Consider the following 25,076-nt stretch of genomic DNA (forward strand, 5'->3'; position numbering starts at 1 on the left):
GAGTGGAAAGCAGCTTGGGGAAGGCTAGAGATCAAGATTCATATGGTAGGAATGGAATATCTTGGTCTCAACACATGAGTAGGTGGTTCTCTTCTCAGAACATATGAGTTGGAATGGTGTGTGTGTTCTGATGGCTCTCTCCACGAATGAAGAGGAGGTGGAGGGGTATATATAGTCTCCACACAAAAATCCAACCGTTACACACAATCTACCAATCTCGGTGGGACCGAATCATCAAACTCGGTCGGACCGAAAAGGTAAACCTAGTGACCGTTAGAGATTTCAGTGGGACTGACATGCAACTCGGTAGGACCGATTCGGTTAGGGTTTGGGCACAACGTAATCTCGGTGAGACCGATTACACAAACTCGGTGAGACCGAGTTTGGTAATAAGCTAACCAGAGAGTTGGTCAGGTAGACTCGGTGGGACCGACTTGCTCTTTCGGTGAGACCGAAAAGTTACAAGAAGGAAACAGAGAGTGTACATTGCAATCTCGGTGGGACCGATTCGCTCTTTCGGTGAGACCAAAAAGTTACAAAAGGGAAACAGAGAGTTTGCAATCCCATCTCGGTGAGACCGAGATCCTTATCGGTAGGACCGAATTGCTAGGGTTTTGGCAGTGGCAAATGACAAGTGAAACTCGGTGGCGCCGCATAGAAAGAATCGGTATGACCGAGTTTGGCTTAGGGTTTAGGTCATTTGTGGATATGGGAAAGTAGTTGAGGATTTTGGAGCATATCACTAAGCACATAAAGCAAGAGGCTCATTAAGCAACACCTCATCCCTCCTTGATAGTATTGGCTTTTCCTAAAGACTCAATGTGATCTTGGATCACTAAAATATAAAATGAAGAGTCTTGAACTTTTGAGCTTGAGCCAATCCTTTGTCCTTAGCATTTTGAGGGTTCCACTTTCACCATCCATGCCATGCCAATCATTGAGCTTTCCTGAAATAATCATCTTGGAATAGCATTAGCTCAATGAGCTATATGTTGTTATGAATTACCAAAACCACCTAGGGATAGTTGCACTTTCAATCTCCCCCTTTTTGGTAATTGATGACAACATATAGATCAAAGCTTCGACAAATGATAATAAGCATGAAATATATCGTCGCTTTGAGAAGTATGTGACAAGCAAGAGCTCCCCCTAAATTTGTGCATATTTAAAATTTGCTTTGGACTGCAAATGCACAACGAGTTAGAGTCATGGGTTACTCTTCCATGTCACATACATCTTGGTGGAGCGCTCAAGAATGATAAGAATGAAATACATGCACTCATCACCAAGAATAGTGAGTGATCACATAAGATGGATAGAATGATAATATTAAGCAAACATTAAGTGTAGCTTATGATCAAACACATGATCATCGATGTCTCACACAGATAAGGGCATTGTATCTCACACACAAGCAAACAAAGTTCGAGAAACCACCAAATAAAACAAGAGAGAATAAAAGCAACACTCTCTCTCTCGAAGCCTATGATCTATACATTTTCTCCCCCTTTGGCAACAAGTTACCAAAAAGTTCCTAGAAAATGCATAGTGCTAAGTCGACACTCAGGCTTGATCTTCAGGTGGTGGTGGAGTCCGGAGCACTCCAAGGACGAAGCCTTCTGTAGACGTGGTCGGAGTCAAGGCTGAAGTGGATGCTGGAGCTGGTGGAATTGAGGCTGTGGCTGGTGCAGACGTGGTGGCTCTGGTGTCAGCAACTGCAGATGACCTCGGCCCTCGTGGCACCCTGTCAAAGGTATCAGTCGTAGTCTTGCCTCTCCTCTCCTGCATATCATCCTGGAGCTGCTCCACGGCAGTCTGTATCTCTGTCACCTTGACATCCAAGTCATAGAACTTTTGTTCCATGATCCTCCCTAAGCTTGCCTGGTTCTGAGTCAGGGTGGCTAGTCCTTGCTCAATCCGCAGGGTGGATGCAATCAGGTAACCAAGCTGCTCTTGTTTGGTCTTCAGGAAGTATTCAGATGCCTCCTCTTGAGTAGGCATCCTGGCAGCTTTCTCCTTCTTCGCCTTCTCCTTCTTGGCTTGTGCTTGGGCAGATGATGGCTCATTCTCAGTCATGACCACTTGATTATCTTTGAAGTCTGGACGGATGGGCAGGTGTTCCTTATCCAATAAATATATGCCCGTGCCCATCTTTGAGTTGATGAGCTCCTGAATCTGTGGGGCATACCCACAGCTCCTCTTTTGGTCGGCTGCTGTCCTCTTGATTGTTTCCACTATGAGGCTCATGACTTTGAATTTTTGAGGCACGTCAAAGACATGAAGCAAATTGATCGCGTGACCTATGATCATCTTGTGATCTCCAGACTTGGGCAATAGTGTGTGCCTCAGTATCCAGTTGATAGTGGGCAGTCCTGATAGAAGATAATGCATTGAGCGAAACTTGAACGTGTCAAGTGCTTCATTCGGAATCTCCTTGTACATGTTGGACATAGAGTTGTGGTCCATCTTCTTCTTGGCATAAATGTCCAAGTCATCTGCTTGCTCCTCTGGGGCATGAATTAGCTGAGCCCATTCAGCAACTGTGGACTGGTACCTCGTACCCTCTGACATCCATACAATCCTGCCATCTGGATAGAAATGGGCTGTGGAGTAGAACTGCATGATGAGTTCCTCGTTCCACTTTGTGAGCTTCTGCCCAACAAAGTCCTCTACTCCACACGCCTTAAAGCTGTCTTGCACTCCAGGGTAGTACTCTTCGTTGTCCTTGATATACTGCCAATCGACCCATCTCATATCGCAGACAATTGGCTTCTTGTCTAGCAGCACTGTCTCATAAAAATCCTGCTGCTCCTTGGTGTGAAACCTATAGTCAACTGCAGTCCTTCTCCTAGAAGCATATGGGTCCGCTTCTCTCCACTTCCTCAGCCCTGAATCTCTCCTGAGCTTCATATCCTCAGCCACAGGATGAGCATTGTTGTGATCTGGGATCTTGGGCTTGAGCTTTCTGAGAACATTCTCTTCCTCTTCCTCTACAGCTTCAGGCATTGGGGCCTTATTCTTCTCAGTGGCTGGGATGCTTCTTGTGTTCCTCTTTGGCTTTGGCTTTGGAGCTGGCTTGGCCTTGGGAGCAGCTTCCCCTGATCTTATGGCATCACCCATTAGCTTGGGTGCCTTAGGTGCTGGTGCAGCTACCTCTTCTTCTTCCTCCTCATCTTCCATGATGGAGGCCTTGCCAAGCACTCTGGCTACAGTTTTATTTACCCTTTCCTTCCTCTTTTTGCCCTCAGCGGCAACTGGCTCAACAGGAGTGGGCTTCTCAGTTGAAGCTCTTGCCTTAGACATGGGCTGCCTGCCTGCTGGCCTTTTGATCTTCAGCCCTGGCTTTGTGCCCTGTGCTGGCTCAACTCTCTTGGAGGTGGCTTCCTCCTTTGCCACATAATCCTCATCTTCTGAGTCTGAGGTTCTCTTCTTTCTCTGACGTGTGGCGGCTTTAGGCAGATTGCTGGGGGTGCTCCTGCTGCCATCATCTGAGGAACTTGAGGGACTAGTGCCCTCACTCAACTGCACTTGCTGTTCTGACAGGTTCTGGCTGTCACTTTGGTCTGACATGATGCAAACTCTGACTGCTGACCCTGTGAATAGATTATAGACGAGATAGAGTGGATGAGCATCACAAAATGCAGAGATTTTTGCAAAAGAATAATTCAAAAACTTAGTTTTAGTTTTCCACTGAAAGCATCTCGGATCTACCGATTTCTAAACTCGGTGACACCGAAGCAGTTTTGGCACCTGAACTGGTGAACTTGGTCAGACCGAGTCATAGTTTGGTGGCACCGAGACTGCTAGGGTTTCACAGAGTTCCAAAATCGGTCACACTGATAAGTAATTCTCGGTCAGACCGAGTCTCACTTGTGCAATGGCATAAGCCAAATCGGTGGGACCGAGTTTTTCAACTCGGTGGGTCCGAGATGGTTTCAGCGGAAACCTAACCCTAAAATTTTCGAATTAAACCTAATCTACGAGTTCATTGACTGGATAGGAGTTTATCAAACGTGGCAAGAATCATGATGATCACAATGTGCTAGGAATCGGATTGGAGAATAGCACAAAAATCGAGTCCATACCCTAGTTCGGCGGAGACTCGCTACGACGGCAATGGCGGGGTAGAATTCCCGTTGACGGCGCGGAGACCAGCGACTGGAGGCGGCTGGCGGCGAGGAGACGATCCGGAGACCAAGTCGGCAGAGCAGGCTATCGCGCGGGCGAAGGGGTTCGGAGAAATTTCCAAATTTTTACCCGTGACTATATATAGCCCGACCCTGTCGGTGTGACCGAGTGGTTCAAATCGGTTGCACCGAGATCGAAAACCTAGATCAACTTAATGATCTCGGTAGGACCGAAAGTAGGTAATCGGTCAGACCGAGAATCACAAAGAGGTTTTGGAAGTTTAAGTCTATGAGGAATCGGGGACTCCGAGCACTCCTCACACAGAGTGGTTCGAATCTGACTTGATCAAATTTTGTGATGCAGCATGAATAAAGTTTGAGACGAGAAAAGCATAGATAACTAGAGGAGGTTCTTAGGCATTCTTGTCCATCCACTTGGCAAAAGGAAATAAAACCAAACAACCAAAACAACAAGTGGATGTCCTCGAATGAGTAAAATATGCAACCAGCATGCTCACACAACAAGATGGCAAATGAAATATGTGACAAAGCATGCACAATCAATTCTAGCATCTATCAGGCAATTTGCGATGACTAGGTCATCTATATATGAGTATATTGACTTAGGAGTCAAGTGAGAACACTTGATCATAGGTCATACTCATCGTTTAAGCTCAAGTGGGGTTACCACTTTTACATAAAGCATCGTTGTGTTCACATCTTTAGAGTTGCTTTAGCTCAAGTCTTAGAGCAAGGCTCCCCCTAGATGTGATATCCCCTCTAAGAGGGATGAACTAACCTTGGGTTTTGTCGATGATGACTTCATGTAGATGTTGAAGATGTGGATGCTCAATGTTGATGTAGATCACTTGGAGCTATCCATTTGAGTGAATTGCACTTTCAATACCTACATGGGTTAGTCCCACAAGGAACAAACAAGGATATCCATAGACATAGAGTGATGCACACACAAGATGATGTCCATGAAAACTTTAGGTTACCTTGTCCCTTGTCTTACCAACAAGAGGGTTTGTGACTCCTTGAACTAGTACAAGATGTGGAAGTTGATTGCACTTGTTCTTGCCAAAATGATAAGAGTGAGGTATGTTGGCGGAGTCACCCTCAAGAACTCTCTAGTTCTTCTTCTTTTGGATCCACACCATCTTGATGGGAATCCTTGGAGTTGTAGTCGTACTTGATGAAGTGGAACTTGAAGTAGTCTTGGGAATCCACTTGACTAAGGTCTTGGGAGCTTCTTCAAATGCATCAATTTCCTCTTGAAGCTTGTCCTTGCCTTTTTGCTTGTAGTCTTGTGGTGGAAGATCATCTTGAGCTTGTGTCCCCTTGAAAGAAGTATCATACTTCTCTTGTTGAGGAACAAACTTTGTCTTGGGGTATTGATCTTCTTCCCACTCAACTCCATTGGCATTGAACTTTCGTTCAAAACCAACACCTTGATTCTTCCGGTGCATTCCTTGCTTGCGCACAATTTCCTCGAATTGCTTACTCCCGGGAAGGCTTTTGTACACTCCTTTCTCTATAATTCCCTTCAATAAGCTATTTTCTTGCTCAAGTGTAACTTGGCTAAGAGAATCATTAGTGGAATCAAGAGAACTACTAGAAGCAACAATATTGGATTTAGCATGGTCATTGTTACTACTAGAGGAAGAATCTTTCTTGTTCTTGTTACTAGACTTGACTTGAGGCATGTAAGTGGATAAGATTAAACAATTGGCAATGTAAGAAGAACTTTTCTTGCGGAGATCATCATTGATTGCTTTTAATAACTCATGCTCTTGCTCAAGATTGAGCTTTTCAAAGCGTAATTTCTCATGAGCTCTTAAAAGTTCTCGATGATCTTCGAAGATAGTTTCATGAGCTAACTTAAGAGTGTTTAGTTCTTTAGTTAGAGCCTCAATCTTCTCCTTATCATTGTCATTCGTTTTATCTTGATTAGCATGATTAATTGATGTTTCATCATAGTACTCATCACTAGAGTTGTCAACAAGCAAATCATCATCACCTAACAAGTCATCTTCATCACTATTAAAATCAACATACTCGGGGTGTGTTACCTTAGGACCTTTGGCCATGAAGCATCTTCCAATTCCTTCATTTGGTGAGTCAAATATGTCGTAGGAGTTGGTTGACACAAGTGCTAGACCGGCAACACCTTCATCTTGAGTATCTTCGGAGTCGGAGTGATAACTTCTCTCGGAGTGGCTGTCGGAGTCGGAGCCGGATACCCATTCACCAACATGAGCTTGATGTCTTTGTTTTGTGTAGCTCCTTGATGATTTTTCCTTCCTTTCCGAATCCTTGCTTCTCCGTGAGTATCTCCGTTCATAACGATCATCTCTACTCCTTCTCTCTCTTGGTGGTGATTCTTTGCTTCTTCTTTTTGGAGAATCTTCTCTTCTCTTGTAGGGAGCCGTACACTCATTGGAATAGTGTCCGGGTCTTCCACAATTGTAGCAGTTTCACTCTCGACTAGAAGATCTTTTGTCATTGTAGGACCTTGACTTGAAGCTTCTATCTTTGCTTCTACTCTTGTAGAATTTGTTGAAGTTCTTCACCATTAAGCTCAATTCTTCATTGAAGTTTTGTTTCTCACTTGATGATGTGGGGACTTCACATGAGGCTTTGTAGGCACCACTTGATTTGTTGTGAAATTCCTCTTTATCCTTGAGTGACATCTCATGAGCAACAATTCTTCCAATCACTTCCGTTGGCTTGAGATCTTTGTAATTGGGCATCATTTGGATCAATGTGCACACGGTATCATATTTCCCATCCAAGGCTCTTATAATCTTCTTGATGATGAATCTATCGGTCATCTCTTCACTTCTTAAGCCGGCAATCTCATTTGTGATGAGAGCAAGCCTAGAGTACATTTCAGCGACACCTTCACCATCCTTCATTTTGAACTTGTCAAGTTGACTTTGGAGCACATCCAACTTGGATTCCTTGACGGAGTCGGTACCTTCGTGCATATCAATCAAAGTGTCCCAAATTTCCTTTGCATTCTCAAGACGGCTGATTTTGTTGAATTCTTCGGGGCACAATCCGTTGAAGAGAATATCACAAGCTTGAGCATTGTATTGCAACATCTTCAACTCATCCGCGGTAGCTTCACGGTTTGGTTCTCTCCCATCAAAGAACTCACCTTGCAAACCAACACAAACAATAGCCCATACGGCGGGGTTATGTCCAAGAATATGCATTTTCATTTTATGCTTCCAACTAGCAAAATTAGTGCCATCAAAGTAAGGACCTCTACGGTGATAATTTCCCTCGCTAGACGCCATACTCTCCTCGGTTGTGAAACCAAGGCTATAACCACCAAAAGCTATGGAGATCAAGGCAAATGGAGACCAAATCTCTGATACCACTTGTAGGATCGAAAGTATGTCTAGAGGGGGGGTGATTAGACTACTTGACCAAATAAAAACGTAACCTTTTCCCAATTTTAGTTCTTGGCAGATTTTAGCTATTTTAGGACAAGTCAATCAATCATCACACAATTCAAGCAAGCATGCAAAGAGTATATTGGCAGCGGAAAGTAAAGCATGCAACTTGCAAGAATGTAAAGGGAAGGGTTTGGAGGATTCAAACGCAATTGGAGACACGGATGTTTTTCCCGTGGTTCAGATAGGTGGTGCTATCCTACATCCACGTTGATGGAGACTTCAACCCACGAAGGGTAACGGTTGCGCGAGTCCACGGAGGGCTCCACCCACGAAGGGTCCACGAAGTAGCAACCTTGTCTATCCCACCATGGCCATCGCCCACGAAGGACTTGCCTCACTAGCGGTAGATCTTCACGAAGTAGGCGATCTCCTTGCCCTTACAAACTCCTTGGTTCAACTCCACAATCTTGTCGGAGGCTCCCAAGTGACACCTAGCCAATCTAGGAGACACCACTCTCCAAGAAGTAACAAATGGTGTGTTGATGATGAACTCCTTGCTCTTGTGCTTCAAGTGATAGTCTCCCCAACACTCAACTCTCTCTCTCATAAGATTTGGATCTGGTGGAAAGAAGGTTTGAGTGGAAAGCAGCTTGGGGAAGGCTAGAGATCAAGATTCATATGGTAGGAATGGAATATCTTGGTCTCAACACATGAGTAGGTGGTTCTCTTCTCAGAACATATGAGTTGGAATGGTGTGTGTGTTCTGATGGCTCTCTCCACGAATGAAGAGGAGGTGGAGGGGTATATATAGCCTCCACACAAAAATCCAACCGTTACACACAATCTACCAATCTCGGTGGGACCGAATCATCAAACTCGGTCGGACCGAAAAGGTAAACCTAGTGACCGTTAGAGATTTCGGTGGGACTGACATGCAACTCGGTAGGACCGATTCGATTAGGGTTTGGGCACAACGTAATATCAGTGAGACCGATTACACAAACTCGGTGAGACCGAGTTTGGTAATAAGCTAACCAGAGAGTTGGTCAGGTAGACTCGGTGGGACCGACTTGCTCTTTCGGTGAGACCGAAAAGTTACAAGAAGGAAACAGAGAGTGTACATTGCAATCTCGGTGGGACCAATTCGCTCTTTCGGTGAGACCAAAAAGTTACAAAAGGGAAATAGAGAGTTTGCAATCCCATCTCGGTGAGACCGAGATCCTTATCCGTAGGACCGAATTGCTAGGGTTTTGGCAGTGGCAAATGACAAGTGAAACTCGGTGGCACCGCATAGAAAGAATCGGTATGACCGAGTTTGGCTTAGGGTTTAGGTCATTTGTGGATATGGGAAAGTAGTTGAGGATTTTGGAGCATATCACTAAGCACATAAAGCAAGAGGCTCATTAAGCAACACCTCATCCCTCCTTGATAGTATTGGCTTTTCCTAAAGACTCAATGTGATCTTGGATCACTAAAATATAAAATGAAGAGTCTTGAACTTTTGAGCTTGAGCCAATCCTTTGTCCTTAGCATTTTGAGGGTTCCACTTTCACCATCCATGCCATGCCAATCATTGAGCTTTCCTGAAATAATCATCTTGGAATAGCATTAGCTCAATGAGCTATATGTTGTTATGAATTACCAAAACCACCTAGGGATAGTTGCACTTTCACTTAAACATCAAGCTGTTGAGAGATGAGAATGGTGGGATCACACTACTTCAGTCTCATTATGTGGAAAAGGTCTTGAGTCATTTTGGGTATAGAGACTGCACGCCTTCTCCAACTCCATATGATGCTAGTGTGTTGCTTCGAAAGAATCGACGGATTGCTAGAGATCAACTGAGGTATTCTCAGATTATTGGCTCGCTTATGTATTTGGCGAGTGCCACGAGGCCTGACATCTCTTTTGCTGTGAGCAAGCTGAGTCGGTTTGTGTCAAAACCAGGAGATGATCATTGGCATGCGCTTGAGAGAGTTATGCGCTATTTGAAAGGCACCGCGAGCTATGGGATTCACTACACCAGGTATCCAAGGGTACTAGAGGGTTATAGTGACTCAAACTGGATATCTGATGCTGATGAGATTAAGGCCACAAGTGGTTATGTTTTTACACTTGGTGGTGGCGCTGTTTCCTGGAAGTCTTGCAAGCAGACCATCTTAACGAGGTCAACTATGGAAGCAGAACTCACAGCATTATACACTGCCACTATTGAAGCAGAGTGGCTTCGTGAACTCTTGATGGACTTACCTATGGTTGAAAAACCAATACCCCCTAACCTGATGAACTGTGATAATCAAACTGTGATCGTCAAGATAAACAGTTCTAAGGACAATATGAAGTCCTCAAGGCATGTGAAGAGGAGACTAAAATCTGTCAGAAAATTGAGGAACTCCGGAGTTATTACGTTGGATTATATCCAAACGTCGAAAAACTTGGCAGATCCCTTCACAAAGGGTCTATCACGTAATGTGATAGATAATGCATCGATGGACATGGGTTTGAGACCCACCGCATGAGTTGTCCATAGTGGTAACCCACTCTATGTGATCGGAGATCCCGTGAAGTAGAAGTGGGAGACAAGCTGTTGGTCGGCTGGGAGGAGAGTATCCCTATATTAATTATCCCACTCCGTGAAGATGCAATACTCTCCTGATCTGCATGGCAGGTTGATACTTATCTTAATGTGTTCCAAGTGGCTTATTCGGGTAAGCATAGATGTTGTCCTGCAGAACATCTTCTGAGGAACACACCTATATGAATTTGACTATCAACGTCGCAGTCTGTGAGAATTGGGTGTTCTCTAACAAATTCATGAAAGGCCCTGGAGTATGACGTATACGCTCCACCCGCGGGGAAGCCTTGCGGCAGCCCAGTACCGGTCAAGAAATTGTGTGAAACTAGTTTCACAGAAAACTTGTAGTTCAAGGCATAGTCCACTATTCAAGTTGTGATCTAGTGTAGCATAAATTTCTAAGTGGAAGTTCAACTTCACAGTCTCCACTAACCACCGATATATAAAACAATGTTTTGGAACTAAATGATGAGATGTGCCAATGAGACGTTGTGGGGGATTGTTAGAATTTTGCTAGTACGCCTTTGGCCCAAAGCCCAACTAAAATTCTGAAATTCTCTTGGCCCATTCATGCACACATGTGAGTGGAGTGAGTGAGGCTAAAGTTTAGTCCCACCTTGGAAGTTGAGAGAGAGTTGCACCTCCTTATAAGGTGAGCTCTTCTACCACTTGTATGAGCATGAGAAGAGGATACCTACACGCGCGCTCCTCCTCCTCGCTCGCCTCGCCACGCCACGCCTCGTCAGGACGCGCCGCGGGTTGCGGGATTGAGCCGAGCCGAGAACAGAGCTATGCACGTTGTCTATATTTTTGCTGCATGGGAAAATTAATGAGTCATTAATTAATAATTAACGGACGCGTTAATTACTGAACCATTTTCGATTCTTTTGGATCGTGACGACTCGGACGTGGGGTTTACTCCCACGACCAACCCGGCCCGCAATATATAGTCAGGCAGACGTCTACCCTAGCCGCCGCTTCGTATGGTTTCCCATCACCGTTCCAGATCATTGCGCCGCCAAGCTAGTCTTCTCCATCCCTCCTTCCGGCGTGCACCGCGAGAAGGGACAGTAGGCCTCCGAAACCCCGCCTCTCGTGATCCTGTACGGGAGAGGGGCGATCAGGTTTTTGGGGAGCGCACTCACGCGACTTCTGGCAGCGACGACTTCGCGAACGACGACTTCTTCCCCGACCTCGGCAACCTCATCCTCGACGACATGGGCGACAACATCAACGCCGGCGGTGCTGCACCCGCTGCATCGTATGTGATTCTATCCTTCCTGTTCGAGATCGTGGTAGAATTCATGTTTCTAGTATGTGCCCTAGATGTGATATGTTCATCTGCTATGCTAGTTCGCATGATTAGTTTAATCTCTGCTGTTGTGGTCATGATTTATATTCTGTTTATTCGGATTAAATCTCGTAGTAATTTGCTCATATTTCCAACAATCCAAAAACCTGATTATAGGGAATTTACTCCGAGTGGTTTTGCTGCGCATCTGAAGCCGCCTGCCTTTAAGGGGGCGCAATATAAGAGGTGGCGCACGAGAGCAGTCTACTGGTTTCAGACCATGGGCTGCTATGATGCCACCAAGGGCAAGCCTGAGGGCGATCTTAATCCAGCACAGCTGGAAGCTTTTGAGAAGATCGATACCCTCTTTAAAGGCGCTCTTCTGAGTGTTCTTGATGACTCCATTGTGGATTCGTATATGTCGTTTGACAACGGCAAGGACATGTGGGCTGCGCTCGAGGCCAAGTTTGGTGCCTCGGACGCCGGCAGCGAGTTGTACGTCATGGAGCAATTCTATGACTACAAGATGACTGATGAGCGCCCTGTTGTACAGCAGGCTCATGAGATACAGTCGCTCGCAAAAGAACTTGAGTACTTCAAGTGTGTGTTGCCGGACAAATTTGTTGCCGGAGGCATCATTGCCAAGCTTCCACCTTCGTGGAACAATTTTGCTACTTCCCTGAAACACAAGAGACAGGAGTTTTTCGTTGCGGATCTCATTGGTACTCTTGATGTTAAAGAGAAGGCGAGAGCAAAGGACACACGTGCTCGAGTTGCTGAGGGAGGTTCTAGTGCCCACATGGTACAGAAGAAGAACTCCCAGCCCAACAAGTACAAAAACAATAAGAACAAAACTCAGGGCAAAGGCAAGTTTGATACAAAGAACAAGCCATCACATTCTACCAATTTCAAGAAGAATTCTCATAAGAAGGGGAAGGGACTTTGCCATGTCTGTGGTGATCCTAATCACTGGGCTCCAAAGTGTCCTAACTGCTTTGAGGAGCGCGAACATGAGAAGAGCGGCAAGTCCGCTAATGTTGTCATCGGTGATACTGATATGAAGGAATCAGGGTACGGTATTTTTCCTACCATCCTTTCAGTATTTCAATCCCCTGATTGGTTAATTGACACCGGTGCCAATGTACATGTTTGTGCTGACGCCTCCATGTTTTCTTCTTACCAGGCAACAGGGACTTCACCCGTGCTGATGGGGAACGGATCACATGCCATCGTTCGAGGTGTTGGTACGGTCGATCTGAAGTTTAAATCGGGGAAGACTGTGCGTCTGAAGAACGTTCATCATGTGCCGTCCATCAATAAAAATCTCGTTAGCGGTTCCCATTTATGTCGAGATGGTTTTAAGTTGGTTTTCGAATCCAATAAAGTTGTAATTTCTAAGTGTGGACAATTTGTTGGAAAAGGCTATGAGTGCGGAGGCTTGTTCCGCCTATCTTTGTCAGATATTTGCACTAAAGTTATTAATAATGTTTGCCACAATAATGAGTCTGATATTTGGCATTCACGACTCTGTCATATTAACTTTGGTTGCATGACGCGGTTAGCCAATATGAATTTAATTCCGAAAATCTCTACTGTCAAAGGCTCCAAGTGCCAAGTATGTGTGCAAGCTAAGCAACCTCGCAAGTCCCATAAGACTGCAGAGGCAAGAGACTTGGCGCCACTAGAGCTTATACATTCTGATCTTTGTGAGATGAATGGCGTGTTGACAAAAGGTGGAAAGAGATACTTCATGACGTTGATTGATGACTCCACTAGATATTGTTATGTGTATCTTCTGAAATCAAAAGATGAGGCTTTGACTTTCTTTAAAAACTATAAAGCTGAGGCAGAGAACCAACTTGATCGAAAAATTAAACGGCTTAGGTCCGATCGTGGTGGAGAGTATTTTTCCAATGAATTTGATCTGTTTTGTGCGGAACATGGTATAATCCATGAGAGGACGCCTCCCTACTCACCCCAGTCAAATGGGGTAGCCGAAAGAAAGAACCGAACTCTAACTGATATGGTTAACACCATGTTAGACACTTCGGGTCTATCCAAGGAATGGTGGGGGAGGCGCTAATGACTGCGTGTCATGTCCTAAACCGAGTTCCCACAAAGCATAAGACCATGACTCCATTTGAGGAATGGGAAAGGAAAAGGTTGAAACTCTCTTACCTACGTACTTGGGGTTGTTTGGCGAAAGTCAATATACCAATTCCCAAGAAGCGCAAGCTTGGACCAAAAACCGTGGATTGTGTTCTTCTGGGCTATGCTTTTCATAGCATCGGCTATAGATTTTTGATAATAAAATCTGAGGTATCCGACATGCATGTTGGTACGATTATGGAATCAAATGATGCAACTTTCTTTGAGGACATATTTCCTATGAAGGATATGTCGAGTTCATCAAATCAGGAGATACCTACTCCATCTAGTGAGGAATTCACTGTAATTCCTGAACCCACCATTGCGATGGAACACGTTGAGAATCCTGTTGAGGGTAACAATGGAACTCCTGTGAGGAGTAAGAGACAGAGGACTGCAAAGTCTTTTGGTGATGATTTCATTGTGTACCTCGTGGATGACACACCCAGGACTATTTCAGAAGCCTATGCATCTCCTGATGCTGACTACTGGAAGGAAGCTGTACGTAGCGAGATGGATTCCATCTTAGCTAACGGTACCTGGGAGATCACTGACCGTCCATATGGGTGCAAACCTGTAGGATGTAAGTGGGTGTTCAAGAAGAAGCTTAGACCTGATGGTACGATTGAAAAGTACAAGGCACGGCTTGTGTCCAAGGGTTATACCTAGAAAGAAGGTGAAGACTTCTTTGATACTTACTCACCCGTGGCTAGACTGACCACAATTCGGGTGTTACTATCACTGGCTGCCTCACATGGTCTTCTCGTTCATCAAATGGACGTTAAGACGGCTTTCCTTAATGAAGAGTTGAAGGAGGAAATTTACATGGATCAGCCAGATGGTTTTGTAGTACCTGGTCAGGAAGGAAAGGTGTGCAAGTTATTAAAGTCTTTATATGGCCTTAAACAAGCTCCTAAGGAGTGGCATGAGAAGTTCGAAAGAACATTAATTGCTGCCGGCTTTGTAGTAAACAATGGTGACAAGTGCGTGTACTATCGCTATGGTGGGGGCGAAGGAGTTATTCTTTGTCTGTATGTCGACGACATATTGATCTTTGGAACCAAACTTGATTTAATCAAGGAGGTTAAGGATTTCTTATCTTGCTGTTTTGAGATGAAGGATCTAGGAGTAGCTGATGTTATCTTAAACATCAAGCTGTTGTAAGATGAGAATGGTGGGATCACACTACTTCAGTCTCATTATGTGGAAAAGGTCTTGAGTCGTTTTGGGTATAGAGACTGCACGCCTTCTCCAACTCCATATGATGCTAGTGTGTTGCTTCGAAAGAATCGACGGATTGCTAGAGATCAACTGAGGTATTCTCAGATTATTGGCTCGCTTATGTATTTGGCGAGTGCCACGAGGCCTGACATCTCTTTTGCTGTGAGCAAGCTGAGTCGGTTTGTGTCAAAACCGGGAGATGATCATTGGCATGCGCTTGAGAGAGTTATGCGCTATTTGAAAGGCACCGCGAGCTATGGGATTCACTACACCGGGTATCCAAGGGTACTGGAGGGTTATAGTGACTCAAACTGGATATCTGATGCTGATGAGATTAAGGCCACAAGTGGTTATGTTTTTACACTTGGTGGTGGCGCTGTTTCCTGGAAGTCTTGCAAGCAGACCATCTTAACGAGGTCAACTATGGAAGCAGAACTCACAGCATTATACACTGCCGCTATTGAAGCAGAGTGGCTTCGTGAACTCTTGATGGACTTACCTATGGTTGAAAAACCAATACCCCCTAACCTGATGAACTATGATAATCAAACTGTGATCGTCAAGATAAACAGTTCTAAGGACAATATGAAGTCCTCAAGGCATGTGAAGAGGAGACTAAAATCTGTCAGAAAATTGAGGAACTCCGGAGTTATTACGTTGGATTATATCCAAACGTCGAAAAACTTGGCAGATCCTTTCACAAAGGGTCTATCACGTAATGTGATAGAGAATGCATCGATGGAGATGGGTTTGAGACCCACCGCATGAGTTGTCCATAGTGGTAACCCACTCTATGTGATCGGAGATCCCGTGAAGTAGAAGTGGGAGACAAGCTGTTGGTCGGCTGGGAGGAGAGTATCCCTATATTAATTATCCCACTCCGTGAAGATGCAATACTCTCCTGATCTGCATGGCAGGTTGATACTTATCTTAATGTGTTCCAAGTGGCTTATTCGGGTAAGCAGAGATGTTGTCCTGCAGAACATCTTCTGAGGAACACACCTATATGAATTTGACTGTCAATGTCGCAGTCTGTGAGAATTGGGTGTTCTTTAATAAATTCATGAAAGGCCCTGGAGTATGACGTATACGCTCCACCCGCGGGGAAGCCTTGCGGCAGCCCAGTATCGGTCAAGAATTTGTGTGAAGCTAGTTTCACAGAAAATTTATAGTTCAAGGCATAGTCCACTATTCAAGTTGTGATCTAGTGTAGCATAAATTTCTAAGTGAAAGTTCAACTTCACAGTCTCCACTAACCACCGATATATAAAACAATGTTTTGAAACTAAATGATGAGATGTGTCAATGAGATTTTGTGGGGGATTGTTGGAATTTTGCTAGTAGGCCTTTGGTCCAAAGCCCAACTAAAATTCTGAAATTCTCTTGGCCCATTCATGCACACATGTGAGTGGAGTGAGTGAGGCTAAAGTTTAGTCCCACCTTGGAAGTTGAGAGAGAGTTGCACCTCCTTATAAGGTGAGCTCTTCTACCACTTGTATGAGCATGAGAAGAGGAGACCTACACGCGCGCTCCTCCTCCTCGCTCGCCTCGCCACGACGCGCCGCGCCGCGCCGCGCCGCGCCGCGGGTTGCGGGATTGAGCCGAGCCGAGGACAGAGCTATGCACGTTGTCTATATTTTTGCTGCATGGAAAAATTAATGAGTCATTAATTAATAATTAACGGACGCGTTAATTACTGAACCGTTTCCGATTCTTTTGGATCGTGACGACTCGGACATGGGGTTTACTCCCACGACCTACCCGGCCCGCAATATATAGTCAGGCAGACGTCTACCCTAGCCGCCGCTTCGTATGGTTTCCCATCACCGTTCCAGATCATTGCGCCGCCAAGCTAGTCTTCTCCATCGCTCCTTCCGGCGTGCACCGCGAGAAGGGACAGCAGGCCTTCGGAACCCCGCCTCTCGTGATCCTTGTACGGGAGAGGGGCGATCAGGTTTTTGGGGAGTGCACTCGCCCGACTGCTGGCAGCGACGACTTCGCGAACGACGACTTCTTCCCCGACCTCGGCAACCTCATCCTCGACGACATGGGCGACAACATCAACGCCGCGGTGCTGCACCCGCTGCACCGTATGTGATTCTATCCTTCCTGTTCGAGATCGTGGTAGAATTCATGTTTCTAGTATGTGCCCTAGATGTGATATGTTCATCTGCTATGCTAGTTCGCATGATTAGTTTAATCTCTGCTGCTGTGGTTATGATTTATATTCTGTTTATTCGGATTAAATCTCGTAGTAATTTGCTCATATTTCCAACAGAAACCACCAAACTTCACCAAATCACTAGCAAAGCCATACTACATAACAACTCTACCGAATCCATACACCATATTCAACTATCGTGTGGTAAAAAGCGTAGAGGAAGTGAAGGCAGACCCGGGACCTCCTACCTGACAGCTAGTATAGACCTGCCCATCACGAGGCAAAGCGAAATCGCTCGCCACACTCCAGCGCACACCTTCGTCGCTTTCGTGTGTTCTACTACTAGAAAACCGATTGAAAACCAGCAAATGAGAACAAAAATCCCCTTAAAAAGCACAAGAGAAAAAATAACACTAAAAACAAAAGATAAACGGTGTCGCTAGAGCTGCTAGCATGACCGCAGGATTGGCCGGCCCAAGTCTTGCCTTTTTGCCGCAGCAAGCGGCACATCAGAGCTCTCCAAGAAACACAATACTTTGTGTCAACTGAGCTCAGTCCACGACCCACAATTTGGCCATAACAATCTCGGCAAGGAGGCCGGGACTACGTCTTGCCTATTGCAAGACTGTAGCTCTCCTCGCCTCAAGGAAACCCATTAGTGGGAAGCGCCAATATAGGTATGTTACCTTTTCTAATTTACTTACCTTCATCCGTTATCCATTTTGTCTTCTTTTTCCCTTTCGTTTAAATGCTTGAAATATTCTAAATATATATATTTCAAAAATTAATGTACTTACATTTTAAGAGCGTTTTTCGCACATTTAGAAAAGTTCGTGCAGTGTAGAAAAATGGTTGTAACATTTATAAAATGTTCATCGCGATCAAAAAAAATGTTTGTGATATTTCTTATAGATTTTCAAAAATAAGATTGATACATTTAAAAAACAATTGTACAACGTACAAAAATATTCATGCAATTAAATAAAATCTTACCAGTCACTAAATATCCGTGACAGTTCAAGAATTGTTAAAGCTTTTCAAAAAAATATTTTTGCAAAAATGTTTATAAATTTTAGAAAAATGATCACATTGTTTTAGGAAAAATTTTTGAACCATTCGAAAAGAAATATTCATAACATTCAGATATATGTTCTGACACATAACAAATATTATGCTTGTTTTTTAAGAAAATCATGGCATTTATTAAAAATGTTCAATATGTGTTAAGAATTGTCGACAGTACTAAAAAAATGTTCAATATGTGTTCGAATAATATTGGAAATGCATCTGAATTTAAAGGTGTATTCAGAAAATGTTCAATGTGTATCTAAAAAAATGTCAAACATGTATATAAAAAAATGTTTAACGTGTATTTGAATAAAAATTGACGTGTTTTAAAGGGTGAAAAAAAAGGAAAACCAAAAAAATTAAATACCACAATGAATAAAAAGTTGATTAAAACAAAGAGAGAAACACACACAAAAAAGGAAATGGATAAACGGATAAAGAAACACAAAAGGGCAAAAAACATGCATGATAGATTCTAAACACGGTATTCTATAGAACCATCCCAAAACCGCTATACTGGGCCGACCCACTATGGCGAGCACATAGCCGAGCCGCTTAAGGCGAGACAGAGCTAGCTGTGGCAGTAAGCGAGACATAGCTCCGGCATTCATGGATGCCAATGCGGCAGGTAAGCTACTGGCTGTTGCTCGTCCCCACTCGGAATGGAACGAAATGGAATCAAATGTGATACCCCGAACAACAGCAATTGACGTAAAGGCATTTACAGTGGTGCTATTTTAAGACAACCGCATGGGATAAATACCGAAATGGGGAGAGAGAAACTAGAAAATGGTTTGTCCTGTCTTAATTAAGAGATGCTCTCTTTGTACGGTTTCTCTCGCCACACATTTTGGTGTATCTAGTTAGTAGAGACAAGACTGAGTGAAAAGCCATTGCACAGATAGTTTTATTGGCATTGGCATGATTAGGACAAGACTTGACAACTAATGTAAATTGCCCTGAACAACGAACAAACGCCACACTCTATTCCAGGTTCTGGATCCAGAGGCGAAGCGATCCCACGGCACAGTGGTTCACACATCAGTGCCACCCATGAACAGAGGATCTAGATCGTCGTACAAACACGCTTCAGAAATTAAAACGGCCCGCGATTCATTCGACAGTGCACGCAGGGCCATGGATCGGGAGATTAGCCTTTTCTTCCCACGCCCCCCGCAGGCCCGAGCGGGCGAGGCTGTCGGCGCATCGGCGGCAGCAGCCGTCGCACGCACTGGCCGGCGACGTTCCACCCAACCCAACCACCGCGAGCTCGATCGAGGACGAGGACTGGTGTGACAACCAAACTGAACTCTGCCGCCACCTTTCCCACGACCCTCTGCCGGGCCGCTTTGCGTCACGTGAGGCGGCCCCCGCTTCGGGCGCGCGGCCCATGTCGACGTCGGCGTCGACCGACCGACGTGAAACCAAAGGGGTTGGTTCCGTTCCATGATTCGATGGGCCCTCCGTCGCAATTTCCAACCTGTCGCTCTTCGCCTCACGCAAGCTCGCAGCCATGATCGTTTGAGTGTTGCGTACTTCGACTGGCACCGATGTTCGCTGCATGCATGTTACTCATCGTTTGCTCTGCTTGCTGTTTGGTTATCAGTGAAGCTAAAACTGAACCAACAGTGGGTGTCGAAGGATTGCTTGTTCCGTTTTTATGAAGGAAAAGGTGTTGAGTTATTGATATTGGCAGCTTTGAGGGTGAGTTCAGGTGCTGTTGGCGGTGGTGGAAGCATGGGTCAGCTGCGCGCGTAGCGTAGGAGGGTCTGACAGGTACTACTGCTAGATGTCTTGTCACCCACAAAGCTAGCCATAGTGAAAGTAACATAACGCACCCCAAGACAGATATGATTATGTGGCATGGAGTTAATGAAGAGAGAGGTGCTTGTGGTAGTAACATAGAGGGTGCTTGGATCCAAGGGACTTATTTTAGTCTGACTAAAAATAGTCTCTTTAAGCGGCTAAAGTTCCAAGCACCTCTGACTAAAGAGGGACTAAAACTAGTCTTGAGACTAAAATGTTTTAGTCAGGGTACCCCTAATAAAATGTGGATTAGTCCTCTCTCTCCTCATTTAACTCCTCTCTTTAACACATGCGAGTTCTGGATTGAAGGGTTTGGAGGATAATAAATGCTCATTAACTTGATTTTAGTCTCTTTAGTATTTGGATCCAAGCATGGGTGAGGCTAGCAAGTTTTAGTCCCACTATTTTTAGTCATGAGACTAAAACATATCCAAGCACCCTTATAATATATTATCGTAACATAACGCACTCCAATGCAAAATGAGTCTACAACATAATAAATGAAAACATGCATAACACTACATTTATGTCACTATCCACTATGACTAGCCGAAGGGATCTGGCTAGCCAGCTAGTTTGGCCTAGCCGGGCATCAATCGAGCCAGCCGCCACTCGCCCATATTGGAGTACTACTCATACTGTATCATCACCACAAAAACAAAGCAAAACAAGTCGTCCATCGGTGGCATTGCGGTATGCGATTGCGGTGGGACGTGCTGGATGGTCTCCCGACTCCCATCACAGGTCGTGCAAGTATACTCGTGGCATCAATTCTGCGCTAGTACTGTGCATACGCATCAATTCTGCGCTAGTACTGTGCATATGCAAGTATACAGTAGCTCTGAGTAAAATTTAAGCACGTACAGATGCAGCTGCTGGCTGTAGCCTGCTCTAACGTGGTGGCACTCCTACGAACGACGTGTACTGTGCAGTAATTACTGCCGTTTGGATTTATTTTTTCTACTACAAACTTGATGCCACTGTGGCATCATTGATGATACAGCTGGGCTCCCGTTTCCTTGTGCCCAGCAGGCGGACATGGCGAGAAAAGTCACCCCTTGTCATTCAATTCTGTGCATATGGGAAGCAGGCAGGCATCTCTGACCATTTGACTCCCTCTATTTCCCGCCCCCCTCTTCCCGGCCCGAGCAAACGAGACGGAAGTTTCAGGAGCCCGGGGGTTCACTTTTTTCAAAAGGACAGAGCCGTTCGTGACACCAGTTTGGTTCTTCTTCATGGACGCTCACAGGCAGGTCCACCCGCCAGCGCAGCAACGGAGTCCTGACCCTGACCGTGTGTGAGGGGGCATGCCTCCTCCGTGCGATCACGTGCCTGCGCTCTTCCCGGCCTCCTCGTCGCCTTCCCCTCCCTGTTTTACCCCAGCGCAGCGGTGCACAGGTGGCGGTGCGTGTTAATGTTACCAGCAGTTAGAGCAACTCCAACGGCCGATTCAAACGGACGACGTTTTTGTCCGTTTTTTTCCGTTTGGGTCAGCTGCCCGCCCGGCGTCGGTCCTTTTTTAAATTTGGATCGGCAGTGCGTCCAACGCGCCGATCCATTTCATGATCGCGCGCGCATAGATTATGCCAGCGGCCATGTCGTCGCCCTGGTTTTGGCGCTCCAGCGCGCGGGGAAAATCGGCCTAGCGCGCGCTGGTTTTGGCGCTCTAGGGCGCGGAAAAAGTTCGTGCGCTGGTTTTGGCGCGCCGCGTCCGGCGCTCGATATTAAGAAGGTGCTCCCTCCACACTCTGTGCGCCGCCCACTCGTCTCGAACCCACTCACTAGCCTCGCCGCCTCTGCGCCATCATGTCGATGCGTCGCCTGGGCGCTTCGGATTTTCGCGGAGTCCGCGAGCGCCGCTCCGGCGCGTTCTCCTCCAAGATCTGGTTTGGCGAGAAACGCCTCATTCTCGGCACTTTCGACACCGCAAAGGAGGCGGCCCGTGCGCACAACGCGGCGGCGTGGCGCCTCCTGAGGCCTCGTCGGGAGATGAATTTTCCCGGCGGGCGCAGGATCTCGCGCCTCTCCCGCGGCTTTTCATCGACAAGGATCGTCGTGACCACCGGAGGCGACAGCGTCGCCTCGCCATCGCCGAGATGGACGTGGAAACCATGGTGGTGTGGTGCGAACGCTTCCCGCAGGACATAATCGACGAGCGCCAGTTCTACAAGCAAAGGAGGACGGAGAGGGAGGCGAGGAGGACGGAGCGAGCCGTCTATCGGGAGAACAAGCGTGCGTGGAAGCAGGCCGCTCAATTAAAAATGAAGCTAGGAGAAGCGTCCTCCTGGGACTTCCAGGACGAGCAGTATGCTGACGCCTACATTCAAACGTCGGAGAAAGACATTATCGAGTCGGAGTCGGAAAACGACGAGTAGCTGATCTTTTTTTTAACAGTCTATCCTATGAACTATTTATGTGTCCATATTATCCGACCACCATCGGCTAGATCCTGCGCTGACTGCCGACGAAGTAGTTCATCTTTTCTTTTAACAGTTGATCCTTGGTATTATCGATGTTGAACTGGCCGACGGCCGACGAAAGAGGCGGGCAAGGGTGCGCTGCTGGATGAGGAAAGGGCAATGTGCCACCGACCAGCGGACCTGAGGAGGGAAGAGGATGTGCGCGCGCGTCCGCACCGATACAAACCCGGCTAAAAAATGGGTCGGGAATAGGTCGTTCACGGACGAAAAACAAACGCACGTCCGTTTAGATCGGCGCGTTGCGTTGGTCCGCCTTTTTGTGCCCCCACTCAAACGACGGCGGAAGATAAAATGGGTCGCCCCCCTAAAGTTGCTCTTAGGCCAACTCCACCGCGCGACCCCAAACGGACGTCCGGATTGGCCGGATTTTGTCCCTTTGGGGCGCCGATGGGTTCGCCCGTGTCCGCCTTTGTCAGATGGGTCGTGCGTGCGCGCACCGCGCGGTCGCACCCCAAATCGTGTCCGGGATGGACGTGAATAAAAGAAATATTAAAACTAAAACGAAATAACTAAAAAACTAAATAAACACATTTTAAAAAAACATAAAATATATATAAGGGGCGGCTACAAAACGGTCCAGTTTCCACGGCCACTTAAAAGGCCCATTTTTCATAATTAACATATAAAACAAAATAAAAAAAGCCTCCGCCTCCCGCGTGCTCCTGCCGCGCCCGTCGGTGCCGTGGCCGTCGTCATCTTCACTAGCCGCCGGTGTCGTCGTCGTCGCTGACGAGGTCGACTTAGTCCGGCGGCGTCCAGAGGTGGGCCGGAGGTGCGTGGTGGACGGGGGCCGGCTGGACGGCCGGAGGTGCCTGCACCACCTCCTCCCGTGGCGAGGCCTCCCGGTCCGGTGACCGCGGCGGAGTGGGGCACCAGTTCACGCCCACGCCGGCGGCCATCTCCGAAGCAGTGCAGGACCAGCCCCACTCCTGGCCCAGCAACTGCTGGAACGCGGCCGGCGGGCCGTCCCTCCTCTCCTCCTCGACAGGGAAGGCGACGTCCCCGGCGGCAGAGAGAGCCATGGCCTCCTCCAGGCCGTCCCACTGCCGCTCGTCGTGCGTGTACATGGACTCGTCCATGACACGCTGCAGGAGACGGGCCTCCTCCTCGTCTGTCATGCGAGGAGGTGGAGGGGGCGACGGAGACGGCGATGGTGTGGGCGTGACGCCGCGGACCCGCCTACGTCCGCGCTTCTGGGCGCGCTCCCGTGGCCGCCGCGGCCCCGTCGAGGTGCCGGCGAAGAAGGAGGCGCGCCTGGTGTCGTGCTCGTCACGAAACCAGGTGTCCCATAGCGGGGAGTCGGGGGCGTACCTGGCGTCATAGTAAAGGTCGTCGGGAAGGAGGCGGCGGCGGCGCTCGATCTCCTCGGCGCGCGCACGGCCGCTCTTCGGGACCGGCGGGATGGGGACCCGGTCGGCGGAGAGGTGTCAGTCATTGGGGAGATGGGCGTCGCCCCAGGGAGCGGTGTCCTCGTCTCCCAATAACGGCGGCAGACCGACGCCCGGACGTAATGCCGGTCGCGCGCGCCGGCGGACGTGGGCGCGATGGAGAAGGCGGACGGCGCGGGGGCCCGGCGTGGTGGCGATGGCGAGGTGGGCTCCTCCTTCTTCACCGAGCCGCGCGGCAGCGTCCCGACGAGGAGCCGGCCTCGCGGTCGTGCCTGCCTTTGCGGCCGTAGTTCCAGAGGCCCATGGTTGCGGGCGGCCGGCCGGCGAGGTCTAGGCTAGGGTTTTGGGACGTGGTCGCCGCTGTCGGTTTCGAGGAGGCCGGGGGGTGGCGTGGGGCAGTGTGGACGATGACCCGTCCACGCTTCCCACTTAAAGAAGGACGGCGACCGCTCGACGTGCGGATGACAGGTGGGGCTGCCCGCTCGTGCGCATTGATGTGGATGGGTGGGAGGTAGGTGGCCGCCTGCCACGCGGCCTCAATGCGGACGAGCGCGCGTCCGTTTGGTGTCCGCCGCGACCCAAATCCGGAGCAAGTTTGCGCTCGAAATGGGTCGGCCCGAACACAAAACGGACAAGATGGGTCCGGACCGTCGCGCACTGGACCGCCTTCTTTGTCCGTTTTACCCCAAACGGACGGGGCCGGACAGGATAGGGTCGCGCAGTGGAGTTGGACTTAGTTACCCGACTGCGGCCGGCCGACTGACTGGACGTACGTACAGTACGCCGGCGACCCGCAGCCCCTTGCATTACTGTGACGCGGGCAGGGCCTGGGACCCCGCGTTCATGTAGATCTTCGTTTGGACAGGCCGGCCTCATGAGATGAGATTAGATGATTCAAACACACCCAGCGCCAGGGCAAGTCTTATCTTGCTGGTGTCCCGGGCTTTGTGATTGATTTATACTGTGATCCTCGCACATGGCCGGCACACGGTTTTAAGTGCGCGTACGGCGCAGCTCGCTTGGACGCCACCTCAGGTAGCACGTATGCACGTCGAGAGATACACGAATCATTGCACATCCAGGCCACCCCAAAGTGGTTCGGCAATATACGGAGTGGTTGACTCTGAAAATTACTCCATTCTTCAGGTGGCTGGTGGTGGCAGCAAGCCAACGAGAGGAGGCCTGGTTCGCGACATCTTTTCTTCTGGTTTCTTGAAGCAGGAGCCTGGCAGGAAACGTCGCGTGTGGGGTGGTGAGGGGAGATGAATGGGGGTGACGTCTCGCGTGGTACGCAGCCTTTGGTTTGGCCTACGCTTGTGTCTGAGTTCAAAAGCTTTCTGCTCGTACAGGAGTACCGCGCGTCAGTTTGGTCCGCGCCGGGACATCGCTGGCAGCCGGCTC

At 47.6% G+C, this 25,076-nt stretch overlaps 1 protein-coding gene across 1 annotated transcript in view; it reads right to left on the minus strand.

Annotated features, from left to right (window-relative positions):
* The window catches only part of LOC123191859 (replication factor C subunit 3-like), a 31,725-nt gene extending 7,746 nt beyond the window's left edge, over positions 1-23,979 (minus strand). Inside the window, exons 1-2 of the mRNA XM_044604432.1 lie at positions 23,900-23,979; positions 23,161-23,541 (exon numbers count right to left, since the gene is read on the minus strand). Coding sequence (XP_044460367.1) covers positions 23,161-23,541; positions 23,900-23,979 — 461 coding nt within the window. The remainder of the gene's footprint in view (positions 1-23,160; positions 23,542-23,899) is intronic.
* Between the last annotated feature and the right edge of the window lie 1,097 nt (positions 23,980-25,076).

The sequence above is a fragment of the Triticum aestivum genome, chromosome 2A (genome assembly GCF_018294505.1).
Source record: "Triticum aestivum cultivar Chinese Spring chromosome 2A, IWGSC CS RefSeq v2.1, whole genome shotgun sequence".
Lineage (NCBI taxonomy): Eukaryota > Viridiplantae > Streptophyta > Magnoliopsida > Poales > Poaceae > Triticum > Triticum aestivum.